The following is a 21,910-nucleotide window of genomic DNA, read 5'->3' on the forward strand; positions in this document are numbered from 1 at the left end:
AGTTAAGAGGAAGTGTTAATTCCTTGCAACTTTGACAAGACAAGTGTTCTGATTTTCAGATTTGTCTGATTTGGATGCATGAGTTCCCTTAAGTATTGGTCACTAGAACATATTGTCTCCTCTAGACAGTTTGGCATTTTCCTTGTGGCTTTTATAAGCCATCTTATTTACTAATGTGGTTGGTTAGTTACTAATCATTAGTAACTCTTGGAATAGGCACCAATCTTGAGGAAACAATTATGTTGTTAAATAGGCCAACCTAGAGAGGGACATGTCCATTCAGTAGATTTTACTGTAAGATCCAGATGAATTTTAGATCGTCTTGTGACATTGACATTGCTATGTTCATGGGTCACAAATTGGATAAAGGGAGAATTTTAGAATTCTCCAGCTTTATCTTGTATTCTGGTAGATCTTAAACTCAGGATCTTGTTGTGATTTAAAAATACCAGTTTCTATGAGTCACAACATGTGTCTTATCACTAGTAGCAGTGATTTGTCATATCACAAGTTTAGTAATATGACTTTGTATCATATGTTTTATGATACTATGTATTAAGAAGAGATAGACACATATAGAGTATTAATTCTTGCTTAACATCTTTATTGATGTAGCTAGATATAATATCTCTCTGTAGGATTATCAGGGTAAGAGGGAGTGTTAAGAAATTAACCTGGATAATCCACAGGTCTATGGGTGCAGATCGTGCCTGACTCTCCTTGTTATATACTTCATTGAATGGCATTTTGTAATTACTCATACTTGCTCTATGGGTGCCGGCGATCTGGGTATAATAGGTTTTAGTTTTGTTTCTTAACTAACTTTAGTTAGAACTAACTAATAATTATTCTGTGGTTGCCGACTTTGGGTAAACTATTACTTGTTAAATGCTAAGGGTTATGTCCCTTAAGGGACATACCCTCTGAAATGGATATATAGGTAGGCTGTGAAGGCAGTATGGTGACACATAGCATACCTACAGTCTGATCTCCAAGTCTTCATAGCCTCACGGGTTATTAGCAACATTTTCAGTACTCCAGTTTGCACATATACTAGGATCTACAGTTATCTTATCTGTATATTCAGACCTGAATATAAGATTTATTGCCAAGGTTATTCCTGAGCCTAACTAGACTTCGATCGTGAAGTCTGATCCTGTTATCAGAATCTGCAGAACGTTACAGTATATTGCAGGCCTAAAGTCTGAATATGCTCAAACAAAAGCAATTTTCAGAAAATTCATATAAAATCAGTAAGCCCCCAAAGCATTCCAACTTGTTTGCAGATCAACTCCCACGCCAAAACCTGCCATTTCCAACCATTTTCAGTCATTTGGGGGTTTGAGGTAAGTCTGCTACATGCGAAAGTCTGAAGACTGGATCTGAAAATTGATTTTATTCACCCAAGCGTGGGGTCTGTTTTGTGATGGCCATTTGATTTGAACTTGTTTTAGACTTTATGGTGGCATCATGAGGCTCATTTTGAGACATTTTGAAGTCAGAAAACCTTGAGTCATAAACCCAGGTCTGCAGATCTAAAGAACAAGGGTGATTTCCTTTAAAACTCACAGTGAATGCCCAGCCCTTCCGACTCATAAATTTGACATCACTGGGTATTCCTGAGGTTATTAGGCATTAAAACACTAAGTTTAATACTTGCGTTCGTTCGCAAAGACTCCGTTGCAGGTAAGTCTTCAGACATTTCAAGGTTGGCTTTAATGGTGAACATGGTTTTAATACATGATTAATTGATTCATCATCCACTAACAAGTCCATGGACATGAAGTATGATTAGTTTTAAGTGCTGAGATCATCTTAAGGGGATTGAAATGAAATTGCAGACTTGTTTTCAGAAGTTTATGTAATAACCCTCACAAGATTGTAACTTCGAGAACTTCCAAATTTCTTTACCAATCAGTTATTAGGCATTTTGTGAAACAGTTGGCATGCTTCAATGTCATCACAAATATAATACTCTAATTTTTGAAACCCAACTAGAGGAAACAGTTATGTGCTTGCAATATCCAGTCGCTAAGTTCTAAGAATGTTGCTAGAGAAAACAGTTATGTGCTTGCAATATCTGGTCGCTAAGTTCTAACAATGTTGCATAAATGAATGCCAAACCTGGATTATTAATTCTGCCTTAAGAAATTGCGCAAATAAATAATTCTGGAAGACGAGAATATTCACACCAAACATTTATTCATTGACCAACTATTTTTCAACAATAGGTAGCAGAAGCAATTTATTGAACACTAAAAGGCCTGGAATTATATCAAATGTTGGATTTTCCTTGGTTCTAACAACAAACTGGTAAATCGCAGCTCCCTAGAAAACAATGTCCCCAATAATCGAAATGCAAACCCCAAAGATATATATGCAGGCCTTCCTTGCAATCGCATGGTCTTTATTGACAGTTGCAGCCTCTGAATAATTCAAACGCAGCCCCTGATAAGCTAGCCACAGGTATAGAGGCAAGTCGCAGGGCTTAGAGAGATGATTGCAGACCCTAGTTAGGTGACACAGGTGCCTGAAACTTAACCGCAGACTTGTAATGTATGAACACAGCCTGAAAAGGAATGTCAGCAAATCATTAACAGCCAACCACTGCCTTGAGAGTGAACGGCAGTCTCCTGAATGTGCATAGATGTCTCTAATACCCCACACGGAGGTGTAAATAATTCACAGTAGCTTAATTACTCCACCAAATGCTGGTAAATTCTTCAGCAATCACAGACTCCTTAGATACAGTCAAATACAGTAGAGAAGTAAAACTAAAGGAATCCACCAAAGAAATCTTCCAAGAAAAGGATTCACAAAATGGAATATGGAATACTTAGAAATTCATCAACAATACTTCAGTTGTTAAATCAATACATAATTCAAAACTCCAAACCCTTATAACTCAGCAAGGGCATCAAACTTGGAACCTCAGAAATGTCACCAAGACAACAAAAGAAAATAATACTCAGTCGGATGCTTTTCCATCAAAATGAGCTCATGTTTATAACACCCATTGGCACAAAGTTTCCCAAATGCAACTTCCCTTAAGAAGTTTCAACAACAAAACATCGTTGTATAACATTATTTTAATAAAGTGCTATTATAATAACACGACTTTAAATAATTAATAAATATGAGCTCATGCAATAAATAGCCTCATCTAATGCAGGTGGTGACCAACTGCCAGTGCTGCCATCTGCATTACCAAATATGGCAACTACCTAATAAGACTTACTAAAAATAGTAAGTCTACCACTAAGACCCCCAAATGACCCTTTCAGCTCACGAGTGTCGCTATAATGAATTGACTCGATCATCTGCAAAAGCTCGTCAAAAATGGGGACATTACAGTGTCCTTCCTCCCCAAGATTGCTTGTCCTCAAGCAATTCGGCAACATTATGAATCCTCCAACAGAATCCCGTAAGAAACTCATGACATCCCTATCATCACTGAAACAATTGTATGCCAGTATCAACAACAGAACCAATAACATGACTTGCAACATAGGACCCAACACTTGTGCCGATGATGTAAAGATCGGGACATCACTAGAAGACAACTCTACAAAAGATCCCAACAACCTCTCCTTCACTGAATCCCATCCAACCATTCTGCCAACGATCCAACTTAGGCACAGACCAACTATGCACTCGATGCAAGTCCTAAACATGTGAGTCAAATATCAGACTGTAAACATTCATCAAGGAATATACTCCACTACCACTATGACCATCCCCATCCTCATCCTCATCCTCGTCCTCATCCTCATCCTCAGGCTACTATGATGACTCTCCTTCACCAATATCAATATATACCCACATGCCACAATTCGTTGCCCCTTCGGCCTCAATGCGCAAGTATGACCTTTAGAAAAAGGCCCCTAGCACCAATAGAAAATTTGTATCCTCCACGAGTCCTCTCTGGATGTATCATCAAACTTCCCCACTGACTTCTTGTCCTCAACAACTAGCGAGGACTCCTCATCAACGGTCGAAGGAATAAGAGATTTTGAAGCAACCTTGCTTCGAGAAGATGATTCTAAGTCCCACGCTTTCCTCATCACCCCGTTTAAAGAAGATGGGTCTAATGACTTCACCCATCCACGAAGTGCCTCAACCAGTCCCTCCATAAATAGCATCACACATCTGCGCTCTGATATATCATAAACCATAACTGAGTCTTTGAAACTCACTAATACATCCCTCTAATCCACCAGACTGCTTTAGCTATGCCAACTCTCTAAAGTACACCTTTGGATTCTTCCTATCAAACCTTTGATCAAACGATCCATGAACTCCTGATAGGAAGTGATTTGATCATGCCGCAAGGAAACTAACCCCATGGTACCACCAACCATGGGCAGCTTCATCCAAATTTAGCACTCCAAACATGATAGTGTGCACCTTAGAAAAAGGATGCAAAGCCAAATAGTGTCAAGCTTATGAATCCAAGCTCAAACTGTAACTCTCCCACTACCATCGAAATGCTCCAGTGTCATCTTATTGGCAACCTCTCTCAAATCAGTTTGTCATGGACTCTCTCTCAAGTGTCGGCCTTGCCCTGGAATGCTCTCTCTTGAGTCGGGAACCTATCGAAATTGAAATGTTGCTTTATCGCTCACGGTAAAGCATCCCTCTCCACAAAGTGTGCCACCATGTCATCAGCAAAAGAAGTGACCTCGGGGTCAACACTAACCGCATCCGCCTCAAGTCTCAAAAACATGGGCCTCTACAACCTATCATATGTGCCAATATGTCTGTCAACTAGCCTGTCTCTATCCTCAACTCGATCCCGATTTGCATCTCTCTACCTATCCCCATCTCGAGATATATCCTCAACTCGAGACCTATGAGAACCAACAGAAACATCTCGAGCTCTCTCCCTACTCTGTTCCCAAGGGAGTACTATCCGTTGTAGAGTGTCAAAAAGCTTTTGCAGCACACCTACCATCTAGTTTTGTCCTGCAACCAAGTCCTATAAGCTAGCCCGAACCTCTCTATCTATCTCGGAACCTCTCTATCTATCTCGGAACTTGTCCCTGCATTCCTGTAACCTATGCCAACTAGACCAATTGGACTCTCAGCACCACCATCATGCACTGTACCGAATTGAATCTCAAGTACTCCATCCCAACATGGAGAAGTATGACCTCTACGTGTGTAATGCATACCAAACCTCTTGTCACCATCCATGACTGCCAAACAAAATTGAATGCTAAAACCTTTTGAACAAATCACTGATGAAATATTTAAGAGCCCAATTCCTACAGGTTGGCAGAGAACAACTCTAATACCACAATAATAACCCTAACAAGATTATAAGTTCACAAACTTCCAAATTTCTTTACTAATCAGTAATTAGGCATGTTGTCAAACAGTTAGCAGGCTTCACTGTCATCACAAATATAATACTCTTTTGAAACCAAATTAGAGGGAACAATTATGTGCTTGCAATGTCCCAGTCACTAAGTTCTAAGAATGTTGCATAAGTGAATGCCAAACATTGATTATTAATTCTTCCCTGAGAACTTGTGCGAATAAATAATTCTGAAAGACAAGAATATTCACACCAAACTTTTATTCATTAACCAACTATTTTTCAACAATAGGTAGCAGCAGCAATTTATTAAACACTAAATAACCTGAAATTATATCAAATGTTGGCTTTGCCTTGCATCTAATGGCAAACTACTAAATAGCAGCTCCCTTGAAAACAACCATGTCCCCAATAATCCAAATGCAGACCCCAAAAGATATACTTGTGGGCCTCCCTTGCAATCGCAGGGTCTTTATTGATAGTCACAGCGTCTGAATAATTCAAACACAGCCCCTAATAGGCTAACCGCAGGTATAGAGGCTAGTCACAGGGCTTATAGAGATGATTGCAGGGTGATGCAAGTGCCTGAAACTTAATCATAGGCTTGTAATATCTGAACGTAGTCTAAAAAGGAATATTTGCAAATCCATTAACAACCAGCCACTGCATTAAGAATGAACGACAATCTCTTGAATGTGCACGGATGTCTCTAATACCCCACACACAGGTGTAAATAATTCACAGCAGCTTAATTACTCCACCAAATGGTGGTAAATTGTTCAGCAATCACTGACTTCTCAGATACAGTCAAATACAGTGGAGAAGTAAAAGTAAGTCAATCCACCAAATACCTCTTCCAAGCAACAAGATTCACTGAGATGGAAGATGGAATACTCAGAAATTGATCCATAATACTTCAGTTGTGGAATAAATACATAATTCAAAACTCCAAATCTTATAACTCAGCAAGGGAATCAAACTCAAAATCTCACAAATGTCACCAAGACAACAAAAGAAAATAATATTCAGTTGGATGTTTTTGCATCAAAATGAGCTCATATTTATAACCCCCAATTGGCACAAAGTTTCCAAATGCAAATTCATTTAAGAAGCTTCAACAAAACAACATTGTTTAATAATACTATTATAATAAAGAGCTATTATAATAATATGACTTTAATAAAAAATTAATAAATATGAGCTCACGCAATAAATAGCCTCATCCAATGTAGGTGACGACCAACTCCTAGCGTCACCATCTGCACAACCAAATATGGCAACTACCCGAATTAGAATTACTAAAGATAGTATGTCTACCACTGAGACCCCCATATCACCCTACTCGATCATTTGCAAAAGCTCACCAAAAATGGGGACATTACAGTTTAAACTTAACAAATAGCTACTTTGCTGCCATGATTGGATTATTGTTCGTTTCCAAGGTGTAGTGGGTGTCTCTAGTCATGATTTGGAGCTAATTTGACACGTTAATAGAACTAATTTGAGGATGTTATCATGAATGGTTAGAAAAACAGAATTCAGAAATTTGTAAAAGTATTAAGGATCCTTGGTGTCTTGATGTTCTTGCTTGAACATTGCTTATTCCTTTCATTGGATTAGTTCATTAAAACTAAATGTGAAATTGATTGTCTAATCCATTGATAGATTCAAGAACTTTAATGATCTAAAACTTATTATTTCCTTAAGTCTTTAATCCTTACTAACTTCGAGCTTCGCGCAAGAATGGGAGAGCATAAAGAATTTGTACGACAATGCTAGTCAAAAAGCTATCCAAGGGCTTTTATCTAAATTCCTCAACAGTATCCAAGTGGGGAAAAGTCGCAGACACTAACAAGGAACACATTGATATGAAGAAGTTAGAGAGGAGAATGAATGGACACAAATTACTTGCCTTCACAACTAACGGTAAATATAATGAAGAATGGACTTTACCAAGTAGCTGGATTTCCTCCATCCATCCAATGCAGCAAGCTCATGGTTGAATGTACAAAAAACTATGATCCGAACACTAGGACAATTCAAGCTCAAGGAAGGGTGCTTGCATTCCTAAGTGAAGAGGCAATAAGAGAGACATTTGGAATCCCCTATTATACTGGGATGCAGATCAAGACTAAGGAAGAATCTACGAGGCTATTTGAAGAAAGATCAAATGCCTACAAGGATATCATAAATAAGATGTGGGTGAGTGAACCAAAGAAGTGTCATTCCAAATTACCAAAGAAATTGGTGAATGAAGACTTTGAAGATAAATACAATGACATAGTGTTCAAGCTTAACAGAATAATGGGATCACCTTAGGGAGCTTTCTTTGATTTTTGGATGTCCTACTTCATAGAAGGAATAGCCCCAGGGGAAGTAATGATAAATCGAGCCAAGATAATAAGTGACAACATAGAAGCACAATTGAAGGACTTAAGGAAAACAAAGCAATTTTACATAGTCTATCTATCGACAAGGAACATAAAGTATCCGGGCCTTATATGTCGGGGCAAGGTTGGGAATGGAAAAGATCAATTCAAGATCTAGACTACCATCCTGAGCTACAATTACATGGAGGAGCGAGTTATAGGAGGATAAATGACATCTTTTGTAAGAACATCACTTGCACCCTTATAGGAGGATAATTTGTCTACAAATAGCCAGAGTGTCATTATCTTGCGAATAATTCTGCTCTACATTCAAAGACAAAACACATACAGTTGCGGTACCATTTCATTCGGTCAATTTTGGATGATGGACAGTTAAAGCTGGAGAAGAAACATACATAAGATAATCCAACAAATATGTTTACCAAGGCAGCAACAAGGGAGAAGCTTATCTCCTCTTCAGCTTCGGTTGGTCTTCTAGACTGAACAAATAAAAAAACAATAAAGTCTAGGGTGGTTTTACATTCCAGTGAGAGCTACAGGTTCAACATTTCTATGATTAGTCTCCAAGTGGGAGGTTCTTGGTGTGGAGTCTGATCAATCTCCAAGTGGGATTGTTCTGATGTGGCGCCTAGTCAGACTCGGAGGTTCAGTTTTCTCCACTTTATTCGGCATGAATTCCCCCTAGATTATTTTTACAAGAGTTCAAGGGCAGCGCCCCCAAGACAAGGTCAATAGCCAGCTCTCCTAGCAGGGTCTTGGGGTAGTGCCCCAAGTGCACTCCCTACCGCAGTACAGGGTGGGGTCAAAGGACAATGCTCACATGGGAGTTGAAGCCAAAAATTAATTGACTATTGTAAAAGGCGTTGAGTGTTATTTTTTCTATTGGACGACTTATTCTAGCCCTAATTTTATAAGTGGCGAAAGCTCGTATAAAATGGCTTAGAGTTAGGGATTACATAATAAATGATGAGATTGTAGCTTTTGGTAGCTGTATTGAGCTATAAGGGATTGTGGATCGTAATCACTGGATAAAAGGAATATTGGACTCACTGTCTGGTGGACGTAGCCCACGGTTTGGGTGAACCACGTTAAATCTTTGTGTCTTGTGTTTTCTTCTATGTGATTTATTATTTTCTCATATTGGTTATATTTGTGTGTAATTGTTATTTCTATTTGTGGTTAATCCTAACATGCATAAACTAAGAAAACAACACAATGAGCTGGAGAAAAAAAATTGATGTTAAAAGAAATCATAAACAAATATGTGAATCCAGCAAGGCATGAGGATACAACACTTGTCCCATGTTCCTACTTCCAAGGGTTCTCATTGTGCTTGAAACATGTTGTCCTCCATTTTGTCACCACAAAATGTAGGTAACAATACGAAACTTTTCCAACTTAGTTTCGCATTTCTCTGAGTTAGTTCGTTATATAATTGGATAACATTGATCAACCAATCGACTCCAATAGTTATAATGGACCTTTTTACTAAAAGCTTTCATCAAGCCTTTTTAGTTTTTCTATTTGTTAAGCCTATGCTTGATTTTTGAAGTCTTCAATGTCATTTTTTCAGTTTTTTAGTGTGTTTGTTAGCTTTTGGTCTTTTGGATTTGCTCAAATCATTGCTTTTAGTTTTCCCTTTGATTCAATCTATCTTAGGGCTTAATCAGAGTTGGCAATCAAAAGATATGATCATTTTAGTGCCCAAAAGGTGGACTCTCCAAATGCAACTGCACGATTTAAAATATCATGTTATATTTTAAAGTTGACGTTCACTTTATGGAAAACATAGCATAAATCCACTTTATGTTATGTTTTAAGTTACTTTATCACTTAAGTGACTATAGTGCACTTTATGTTATATATTCATGTTGAGTTGTTTTTAAAAGTTTTCACTTAAGTAACTTTATTAACTATATAGTTTGATTTAATTTTTGAGTTACTTTATGTTTTCGTTTAAAACATCTAAGTAATATTACTTTTTGAATGATATTTGCACATATTTAATAAACTATATATTGTAAATATTATTTATGACCTACTTAAGTGATATTTCTTCAAAAATCTATTAAAAATGTGCTTAATTGATAACTTAAATTGTGCAAACATGTCTTTTAACCCATTTTGCATTTAAAATATGTAAAGGCTCCTAAAGAATGTCTTTTGAACTAAAGTCATGTAAATGCCTTTAACTTAAAATATGCAATGAGCCTTCTTGAGTGAGCAATGCATATTCAAGTTTTTAAAATGTGCAATCACCCTTCTAGATTGCATTTTGCAATAAATGGCTTATCAATTTCATATTTTTTAAACATGCAATGCTCCTTCAAGAGTGTGCTTTGCACCTTGAGGGCATATGATCTATTTTTAAAATGTGTAATGACACTCTAGAGTGTGTTTTACATGGGCAAGTCATATGACATATTTTTAAAATGTGTAATAGCACTCCAAGAGTGTGTTCTTGACCAAATGCATATTTTAAAACATGCAAACACTCCTCAAGAGAGCATTTGGCATGAAAAGGCCAAAGAAATGTATTTTAAAACATGTGATCTCTCCTAGAGAATGTGTTTTGCGTGTATTTCATGCAGTTGCAAAAGATGAACCCGAATTTGAAGATTCAAGGGCAAAAAACTTCATGTTTTCTTCCTCCAAGAACACGTTTTCCATCAAAAATGCTTAGATCTACACATATAATGGCTTGAAATCCATCACAAGGGGAGTGTTTTAGACTTTTAATGCATATACATGCATTTGGGGGTCATGATTTTGCATATCCAAGACAAAAATGACTCAGATTTTTGCATTTTTGAGCCACGTTTTGGTGAAAAACGGCCAGTTTTGGGACACTTTTGATCACATTTTGGCACAAATATAAGTCATTTTGAGGTTTTGATCTATATATTTACTATTGAAGAACACGTTTCTGCCTTTAGATGTCAAAAATGCTTCATTTCATGCCTTTTATGAATCACGTTTTTGCAAAAACGACCCAGATTTTTGCATGAAAAGAGCATGCTTTTGTTAAAAACACTGGAAAAATGACATTTCCAGCCCACAAATTTGGATCAATAATGGTTGTTTTTGAATTTTAATGCATGCTATTGCCTTTGGAGATCATGTTTTTGGCATTCTCATGCCAAATCCGACCATTGAATGCTCATTGCTTGCAAGTGTGGAAGAAGTCAATATTATTGTTTGTTAATCCGGATTTGAAGGAGAATTGGTCTTCAAAATCTACAAATCTTGCTATTTTGACTCATTGATCTTCAAGTAAGTGGACAATTTCAATCTTCTTCATTAATTTGTGCTTATCTTGCTACTCTATTGCATACTCTAGCTTGATGTTGCACGTTTGTTTATATATATGCCATGAAAAGTGCATTTTGCCTTTATATATGATGAAAACTCTCATTTTCACACTTTTGGATTTTCCCCAAACTCCAAATTCGAATTTTCACTTTAAAGTAACTTGCCTCTTAGCACATTTTAGTGTGAAACTAAAGCTACGTGTTTCTTTTGTGCTTCTTTTCGTTGTTTGTTTGCTTGCTTTCTTGTTTTTCTTCTTTTGGAAGAAGTTGCAAGTTCTTTCCCAAGAACTTGAGCACGTTTCACTTCACTCCACCTTCGAACTCTTTGTGCAAGTGCATCGTTTCATTCCATATCCATTATTACATATCATGGCACGTTGCATCTCATTCTCCACATGCAATTAGATGTAATCTCACCCTCCATCCGCACTTACATGTAATCTCATTCTCCATTCCCACTTACACACATTTTCATCTTCCGAACCTAAATGCATGTTTGTTTTACACGTAATTCACTTTACGTGTAATGACATCTAGAGAACCTGTTTTTGACTAAAGGTCACACTTTTAAAGTCAAAGGTTATCATTTGCACGCATTCCCATGCACCTAACCTTCATTCCTCAAGGCAACTTTATAAGAACTCATCCTTTTCCCATACACATTTACATGTCATCCATCTTCCTAAGTCCCATTTTAGCCCTCCGCGTGTACTTTCCATATCACATCCAATTCATTGCATATATTCCATGAGTATCTAATCAATACTCTGAATATACTATTCCTCAGAGATCCATTTTGCCAATATTCTCATGCAGTCAAAATCCATATCTTCCAATGATGGATTCAATCCCATTGAAACTTTCATGTTGTAGCAAGTCAAGATATGCCAGAATTTGTTTAAAGATTGAAGACATTTAGTAAAGAAGGCGTGCTTCAAATCAAAGAAGCAGTAATTCATGTGGTCTCCACTTTCGTAATGACAGCTTTGGAACCTGAGTTCATGTGAGAATGCGCCAAGCATTTTGCTTCAAAAAAAAAAGTTGAAGATGTTGGTGGAAAGTGGTATCAGAGCTGAGGAAAAGATTTGGGAAGTGGAAGAGTTTTCTGATTTAATTTCTGTTAGGAAATTTTTATTGGTTGCAGATGTTTTGTTCACTCGCTGCAAGAGGTGGACATGGAGGTCTACCATGAGGGCCTTAGGAGGAGGTCCAAGTTGTTTGCCAAAAGTCTTGGGGAGAGAGGCATGGAAGGGATTCCTAGGTGAGGCATAGAAGTTGTTTGTGTGTGAGAAATGCAGCATTGTAGAAGTGGACTTTTGGAGGCAGCCATTACAAATTTCAGTGATGAAAATTTTAGTTTGAAGAAATGGTTCAGTACAGATGTGAAAGAAAGTGAAGAGGAAGAGGTAGAGGTTCATGTTTTTTTTTTTGCAGATTTCAGTCAAGCACGTTTCCATGGGACATGGAAATTTTTCAAATTTGGGAGTATGGTGCAAGAGCACGTCTGCGACAGGAAGTCTGATGGCAAAAGGAAGGCAACCTAAAATATCAGTAAAATACAACAGTTTTGCGACAGGAGGTTGCAGAAAATATTATGCAGAAGTTTTATAATGTTGAATATATTTATTTATGAGACAAATATGCACGATGGATGTGCCAAATGTAATGAGAAATCTTTTGTAACTGAAAAGGAATCCAAAGAATCATGCAACCGATAGGAATATGAAGAGTCATTTGTAACTGCCCAAAAGTAATTATAAAAAAGGCATGATCGATAGAGAGAAATCAGTTAATTCAGAAGGAAGGACAAAAATATAAAATCTATCTCCACCCTCTGGCTGTCCACAGTCATGGTGATAGTTTTGTTATATTTTTCATCTGCAATAGATTTTAGAGTTTTGTGTTATTTCATTCTTAGCAGATTTCAGCATGCATTTCAGTCTTTCTTTCATTTAGAATTTGGTATCATTGGTGTTGGGTCTATCAAATCTATAATGGTTTTGCAGCAAATTGATTTCATACGGTTGATTTAATTTCAATGGGATAGTTTGGCCTATTCTATGAATTGATATTAAGGAAAGATTTATTTCAGAATATGAATCGGTTATTGGTTCTACAAATGAAAGATTATTTTATCCAAACATCAATGTGATTTAAAAAGATGATGGGTATCAATGTAAATCAATTTACAGTTGGAAAATATATTTCCATTACATGCAACAACAAAGAGACTTGGGCTAAAAGGAAACCCGTTTGAAATTAGAAATTTAGGGAGCTCTTTGTTATTAATTTCTGATTTTTAGATATATATGATCAGCCGGTCAATTCCCTAACTGTGGATTTTTGAAAGGACTTTAATTTTCTCAATGGAATCATTTCTTTATTCCAATATTCACACTAGTGCAGATTTCAGAATTTACAACGCGTTTATGTATTTTGGAGTTTTTTTGGAATTGGATATTTGAAGGGGAGAAATCTGATTTTTCTCTTCTATGAGCAAATTTTCCATACTTTTAATATTTTTGGGATTCCATTTGGGGAAACATGGAAGTAAGATATAAGGTTTGGTGTGAAGGGATTAGAAATTAAAATGTTTAAATGAGAAGCCTTGGAAGACTTCAATCGCAGGAACATTATAGAGTTGCCTCTTTCTATCTACATTTTGACAGTAAATTAATTGGAGTTTGCAGATTTGGTCAAAGAGCTCATTATAAATTTTATTATGATGTAGAATGGATCCACTGTTGAGTCCCTTGAGTGTTTAATTCCTTAAGGAGAGTTCCAGTGTTGATCTCTCTGCATCAGAAAGTTGTCCCAAGTTTACATCCAAACATCGTTGAGAAGGTCTTCAAAGTGTCAGAGTCTCCAGTTTCTGTTGATCTACAAAGGAGAATTCATGACAGCTTGAACGAGAAAAAGCTTGATCACATCAAGTTTCCAAATGACACCGGACAATTCATCAAAGAGATTCGGAGGCTATCAAAAGACACAACACCATGATTATCAAGGTGAATGCAGTGGCATGAAATACAGGAACTCCCGATCCTATTATCATTCGGGATTGTATCATCAAGTACAAGGCCCTTCAAAACAATCCCTAGGATTGTTCCAATTCTCTTCCGTCTTCTTCCATCTTTAGTTTCCGAGTTTGTAGATGAAGAGGATGTATTGCATGAAATTGTGTAATTACATGTAATATGATTTACATCTCCTTATGACGTGTAAACCAAAAATTTCTCTTGTTAGTTAGACCAGGTCAAAGTTGGTTGAGTTGCTTCCACATTTTCCTCCTTTTTCTCAACTCCTTTTCCTATATAAAGGAGTGCCCTCTCATTGTAAAAATTATCTTTTATTGTATGCAAGAAAGCTCTGCCACACTTGTGCAAGCGTAACTTTGATTGTGTAGTACGAATTTGGGAGACAAGTGAATAAAAAGAAGCAATTGCATTCGAAGCTTTCACTAGAAGCAATTGTAATAGTAGAAATTAGAAGCTTTGATTGTAATTTGTGCCTACTATCTTGAATTCATGTTAATATGGTGTGTTCAATAATAGAGCATAGTGAATTAAGAAGAAATCAGAGCTGAAGCTTAAAGTAGTTCAAAGTTTCATCTTACCCATTATTGGCTCCTCGGGTAAGTGGAATCTTTTCTAAAAGCTAAGAGGAAAGAATATTGGTAATACCCTTTCAAATCTCTCAACTTCTTGCATACCTTGAGTTGATCCAAGGAACGGTGAGAAGGGGAAGCCTTCCCTTTAAGGTGGGAGAGATTCTGTCTCACATGTCGTGGCTGGTCATCCTATTTTATGACTAGATTTTACTGAAAACTGTCAGTTGCAAAATATCCACCCAACACAACATAGTAAAGAAATGGGTAGGAGATATTAGAGGGCAAGTAGAGGTTTTTCTCATGAAAATGGTTCGAGCACATGGAAAGACTACCGTGATTATGGAAAAGGCATGAGGATTAGAAGAAATATGGAAGGAATTTGAGCCAATCAATCAGGTCATTCCTCGTCTCTAGGTATTAAGAGCTAGCCCCACATCGATCGTAATGCAGGAGGGAGTCATTGATAGGGGGAGCAACTATGACTTTGGCTATTGGTATCTCCCATTGGTTATCAAGAAGACTATATATAAGCATGCTCATGCGCAGTGCACTAATATTGAAGATCCTGTATTGGGGATATGTTCGAAGGTCCTTATTGCAATCAAGGAGCTACTTGATCTTGATTTTGATGTTTCTAGCGAGTTATATTTGAAAAAGTTAGTGGAGAGGTTGGAATTACTTTATTTCACAGGCATGGATTCTCCCGAGGAGAGTCGCTTAAATGGTTTCCTCTCACTAATGCTCCCTAGTAACGAACTACAATGGTATTCTCCGGATTAGGATAACACACTAGATGTGTAAATGAAGCAATTGGAGGTTGTTGGAGAATTGTTCCTAATATAATATAAAATTTTCTCTATTTTTCATTGTTGTGTCTTGCATAATAAATTGTTGTAATCAAGTTTGCATTATTGCATGGTTATCTGCGTCCCTCATTCAGAATAGGTTTTCATTTCAAGTTGTTAGAACAAATCCAATTTCAAATTGTTAGAGTAGATTTTGCTTTGAGTAGTTTAGATTGTGTGGATGGAAGGAATTGTGGATGTTCACTTGTTAGACTCGAACAAATCCGAGCCACTAGCTTCTTGCAAATTGTAAGAAATACCTTGTGTTGTAAGTCGATGATCAAAATCCATACCTTCAATTGATATGAAATCTTTACTATCCACCATAGAAGCTTGTACTAGGTGGGTGAAGCCGCTGGCAAGATTACACCTAGTAGAGTCCAAGTCCATCAATATTTCCTTGCGTTCATTGTTAAAGGTAAAGTAGTAGCACAAGTTAAGATTGAGTTAGACTCCAAGAGTTGGAAATCAAAGCATATTTTTGTTGCACGTTATAAAGCCAAATCATTTGATTCAAGCTGACAAGTCTCCAATGAACTAGCATAAGTCCCCTTGATGATCCAGCAAATCACATCACTTCCATTGAGCCAGTATCCACAATAAAAGAACCTTTAAGTCACCTTGTGATCTTACTTTGTAGGCTTAGCATCCGAAGTGACTTTATATCAAGAGAGAGTTGAATATTTCGTGTTTCACTTCGAAACATTGAGTGTTTGATACTGCATGTTGTACTGGACTAAAACTCACATCAACGCTTAGTATCAAGAAATATATGACAAAAATAATGGAAATGTCTTAAAATTAATGATATGCTATTTTATCAGTAGAATTGAATCAGTTCAAAGATGGCAGTCTGCTGCAGGAAAAGAAACAGTGCCTATTCCATTAAAAGATGAAGATTCCTTATAGAAATTGTCACTTGCAAACCAACTTAACGACAGAAGTAGCCTTATTGCTAAATTTCATAATAAGTGGCATGTTCAGAAAAACAAATTGTTCAATGTGCAAGTATGATAGGATTGTTTATATAAACATGGTGTATTTTGTATAGAATAATATGCCATAATCACAACATCTAAAATGGAATATCCATGCTAATAATGCAATCAATCAATCTCCCTCTATGAAATTGTTATTACAGAAGATTCCCTGTAAGTGTGCAGTGCTAAGTTGAATGGTATTCTAGAGAACTAAATGTGCATTATGGAGTTTACAAGAAGCTGAAATGTGAATCTTTGTATACAGTGACGGCAATATGTACACTTTGAATCCCAATCTATGATTGTCAGCTCTATATTTGCGTTTGAGACACAATAGTAATAACTGAACATAGATTACATAGATTCATTTAACATTCATTCCAATAAAGAACTGGTGTTTATAAACTGTCATTCAAATTATGCACTGTGATGCTATTAGATTGCAGATACAGTATTTATCCTAAAGAAAAATAAATAGGTTTATCATATGTTCATGGTCCTTGATGTATATACTAGACATGTAATGACATCTCAAATTACTGATAGATTGGACTTCGAAATCATCAATATTTCTAAACCGTACTGTAACTTATGTTTGATTGTGTTTTTAAGTATGGAAGGGAATATATAACACACCCCTTTCCAAGAGCTAAAAAGGCAGTAGACACGTGATGAAATTGGTCCATCAGTTCTTTGTAGTCATTAACTCCACCTGCATAACCAAGATTGGAAATAACAATACATCAAAATAGCATCGAGTAGTAGAACCTGCTTTTGACCTGACTACTACACATTTATAGCTGCTCTGCTAAAATTGTTTTAAGTACTTCAAGAAAATACCAGGAATATACTTTCTAATCTGAAGTTTGTGACGTTTACAAGTTTAAAAGGTACAAAATATTTTGCAAACCAGTCTTCCAGATAGAAACTTCTTAGAGACAAATAGTCCTAAATTTGATAAATCGATTCCTTCAAGTACTAAAGAATTTTTGTCACCTTCACACCATTTGCAAATGAAATTTTGAAATAAAATAAGCCTACAAACAACTCTTATATACAGGGCACTGAAGATGGAACAGAAAAGCACCATACCAAGTCCAAAAGTAATATAAATTAAGTTCACATTATTAAATGTCACTTTATTATTATGGGCACTTAATTTCAGTAGAAGGTAAAAGTATTATTTTAAAAAGGAAAAAACAAACAGAGGGGGGAATATGAAGAGTCACCTATTTGGGTTTAAAAGAAGGAAGAGGAGCTCATTTCACTATACTTGGTTTTGTGATTTAGATTTCAATTTTTCTGGAGGAGAGATTTTTGAAAGTTTCAGCTTTTAGAAGGTGAGAAGACAGAAACCTTCAAACTTGGAGAGAGGATGGAAACCCATTATCAGTTGGAGACATCGCACAGGTTTTTCATATTGTACTCCAAGTTCATCTTTTTTGTTATCCAATCTTGTTATAGTTATTGTATCTACAATTGGATTTCTTAGTCATTTTACTAAAGCACTTCAATGAAACATTATTTTTGAAAATCGATTTCTGCTGGAGATTATTTGCAATAATATTGTGAGACTTCTTTTTATCTGGTTGTTTAATGGGGTTTTGCTGGTGAAATCTGAAATAAATTGCATGAATTTATTTGTCTAAAAATTTCTGCAATTTTATTTAAAAGTTGGGCAAATATCTAGTTAGGGATTTTGCAAAGACAACTTGATCCTCGTATGAAACCAAAAATTGATGATGGTACAACTTCTTCCATCCGCCCATCTATTTGAAAATATTGTGCACCCATGTTGTTTCCATTGCATCTTTGGTCTTCTACCACATCTTTGGCCCTAGAATCAACATCTTTGAGCAAACTACAAGCACGAAGTAAAATTAACATTAAATAGAGAATTCTGATTTAAAACAATTTAAATTCACCTAAAATAAGTAAATTGTAAAACTATAAAACAATTAAAAATTAAAACAAGTGAACTAACCTCCCACTCAAGTCTACAGGAGTAGGCATCTTGCAGCCCTTTCCTGCGACAGTAATTGTCATCACAAAGTTCAGCCAATAGGGACTTGCAGCAACATTGAAGTGGATGTTACAAAACCAGAAATCAGCACATTGAATGTCAACTTGTCAATGCACATCACTACTCCACCCAGTACCCTCCAATGATGGTCATGCTCCACGTGCTTCTGTGCTCAAAAAAACTATCTATAGAAGATGCGTGTGGTTGTGCTCTACTAGAACCAGCAAAAGTGGAAGCTGAAGGGATGGTAGATTTGCGGATCCGTGGGCCAAAAAGAGGGCCCACAATGCTCTCAAGTGCTTCTTCTTCATCGAGGGTGGCTGGAATACTTGGTCACAAGCCACATTATTTCATTATGATAATTGTTTTAGCAAGATCTAAACTAATGATGGTGATTTGAAACTAATAAATTATTGTTAAAAAGGACATAGTGTGAGATACACTGAGATTCAAAAATGGCTACCCTCATGGCCAATTTGGCCCTTCCCTTCGCACTTCTTCTCTTCTTAGGCAGCGAGCACAGCATTCATCTCTCTATTTCATTTGTCTTCTCACAAATCCTTGTGTCATTCTTTTTTATCACTCCAAAGTGATATTTCAAAAGAGATATGTCTCCACTAATTAGGTTTTCACATTTTATGCATATCACAATATTAAATTTCGATCCTTCAAAAGCATATGCCCATACCCTATTTCGAGCCCCGTAAGGGTGTATGGTTACATGTCTAGATGAACAAGCGTCTACTGGGGCACTAACAGACCTTGCAACTGACCCAGTTGTAGAGGTATCCTTGTCTGCCATTTAATGAAGAATCAACCAACACATGCATTGAAGGCACAAATTTAGAATTTTAAAAAAAAAAGAAACAAATTTGAAATGGTATTGGAGATCATGCTCATTACGCTCTAAAATGAGTTAGAGCACACTGGAAATGGTATTATACAGTTTGTATAAACTTAAAAGAAACTAACACAAGACAAAATGATTTTTTTTTAAAAGAGAAATTTGATTACTTACTTGCGAATCTGGATTTGCTTGAAAAATGTCTTTGAGTCCACTTCAAATCTACAAGAAATTGCTCTAGAACACTACAAATAACCTCCTTTCTCCTCCAAAACCTCTCTCCTCTCTAAACCTATTCTCGCAAACAAAAAAAGTCTTTTTTTCTCTTTGTTGGGTCGTCACAGTCAAATACCAAACCGCATGCGATAAGTTTTCAAATTATCAATATAAGTTTTCAAATTATCACGATAAATATGTAATTTATCACTAATAACTGTCACATTTCTCTGGGATATTTTGGTAAATTATCTATGAGAAGTTCCTACAATATCTTAATAGGTTTTACTGCCCGAAAAAAATATTGGCATAAGTTGGTTTATCACAAATATATTTATTATAATTTAATCCATGGTTAGAGAAATCACATAGTTCAAAGCATAGTCAATGAGACATGCTTTGAAGTTTGAACCATAGATGGCATACTGACAGAGTACTTTACTCGGTGAGTTGCAAAAACTTGCCGATATTTTCTTCTTTGCAAGTACTTACCACTTTTACTCGCCAAACAAAGCTTTCCAAGTTTTTAGGAAAAACTCACAAGAGTACTAAGTGAGTTTTTCATAAAAGTTTGGCAAGTCTGTGCAAAAAGATCACCCATCATTGTATATTAGTGCTTACAATAATAAAAAAAAGCTTGACTCATTTTATATTTGTCATTTGTGTTCTTCTATTGGGGAAAATATAGTTTCAAGCCCTTGCTAACCGATTTCAATCGATTTGCGGTGGATTCAAAGCAGATTTGAGGTGGTTCTTGAAGAATAATCAGATTCTCAAGTAGGCTTTATGATATTTTTCTACGTTTATTAAAATATTTTATTTATTTTTGTTGGATCTAGATGAATAAAAATTCATTCTTAAGTAGTTACAAATGATTTTGAGTCATTAAAACAAGATTTAACAATATTTTTAACAAGTTTTAATGAATGTTTCAATATTTTTAGAAGAATCTCTAACCTTTTTTTTTTTAAATCCTAGTAGTTTCTTTTTTAAATATTTTTAACTTTGAATGATGTCTAAAATTATTGAAACTAATTTAGATTGTTTGGTTGATTGTTTAATTGAAATATTAATTTTGTATTTGTAGGTCAACAATTAACCATTAATTCAGCATGACAACTTCAAGGAATGATTGGCCACTTAAGGCATTCGTCCTAAAGGTGCTAGAGATAGGACTTGGAGGTATACCTATGAAGGACCAGACCCTAGGACAGTATTTTCCATAAGTGTGCGAAAAAGATTCATAAAGGCACAAAGTGTCTCGAAGACCATCTTGCAGGCATTGACAAGCATGATCCTACGAAATGAGAAAAAACAACAAAGAAGAAAAAAATGTTAGTGTCAAGCCTGCAATTGGGAAAGAGAAAAAATTGCAAAAAGGGAGAGGGCAAAATTAGTCATGAGAGCAGCCAAGCTCAATCTCGAGGTGCTTCAATTGACTTTGAAGAAGAAGCAACACTTAAGACCGTAGTAGGTTCTAATCGTGGCTTAGATATCGACAAACTCAGCACCCTCTCAGCCACCACTTCTACTTCCTCTTGTACAGTATCTTTTGTTGCATCACCATTAGGGACACAACGTATCAGTTGTTGTTTTGTGCCCAGGAACACACTTGCAGCACAACCATCATTAGAGGCCATTGGATGGAATGTGGAGGTACATGAGAAAATAGACATTGCATATGTTGATTTTTAGTACTTCAACAACATCCCCACTAAATGTGGCGGAGAGACCTTATTGGCAAAATATGATCATTGCAATCACAATTTCAGGAAAAGAGTACAACAAGGATTTGGGTGGGAAAGTAGTAAATAGTCCACTTGATTTCACTTTTAAACTTTAATTATTTTTCTTGTTTATTAAATCAAAACTGTATACTAAAGATCTAATTTAACTTTGTTCTTGTAGGTTGTTCACGCAAATGCAGAGTTGATAGGGAAAAAGAAGTGGAGGACCAAAACAAGAATGGAGAAAATATAGTTGCACCATTCTTTCTGTTAAGAAAGTTAGCAATTATGTATTGAAACATATGCAGTGTTTCCCACTTGAATATGTTACCGTTATAACCTTAGACATTCGGATATGATACACTAAATTTTCTCTGACATATAACATTCGAAATATCTGACATATGTTTCACTGCTGATGAGCATAGTCTTATGGTAACGATAGGCTCTAATCCGAAGCCATTATAATCCTTGTTGATTGCTAATTCACCAACGGTCATACAGGGTGATCATCCCGTAAATTGCATTAAGGTTAATATTGTTATCAGGTCTAACTTATACCCGTAACATTTATTGAAGTTGTTATAGTTTGTTTATATTGTGAATTGGTGTATGTAAATATTGAGGCATGACCCTATGCCTAC

At 36.1% G+C, this 21,910-nt stretch overlaps 1 protein-coding gene across 1 annotated transcript in view; it reads right to left on the minus strand.

The window, feature by feature from the left end:
* Positions 1-21,910, minus strand: part of LOC149554664 (squalene synthase 1-like) — a 171,697-nt gene that overhangs the window by 100,716 nt on the left and 49,071 nt on the right. Inside the window, exon 5 of the mRNA XM_089828724.1 lies at positions 17,093-17,168. Within this exon, the coding sequence (XP_089684850.1) occupies positions 17,093-17,168 (76 nt within the window). The remainder of the gene's footprint in view (positions 1-17,092; positions 17,169-21,910) is intronic.

This window comes from Cupressus sempervirens, chromosome 5 (assembly GCF_028749045.1).
Source record: "Cupressus sempervirens isolate cs-2001-9-10 chromosome 5, ASM2874904v1, whole genome shotgun sequence".
Classification (NCBI taxonomy): Eukaryota; Viridiplantae; Streptophyta; class Pinopsida; order Cupressales; family Cupressaceae; genus Cupressus; species Cupressus sempervirens.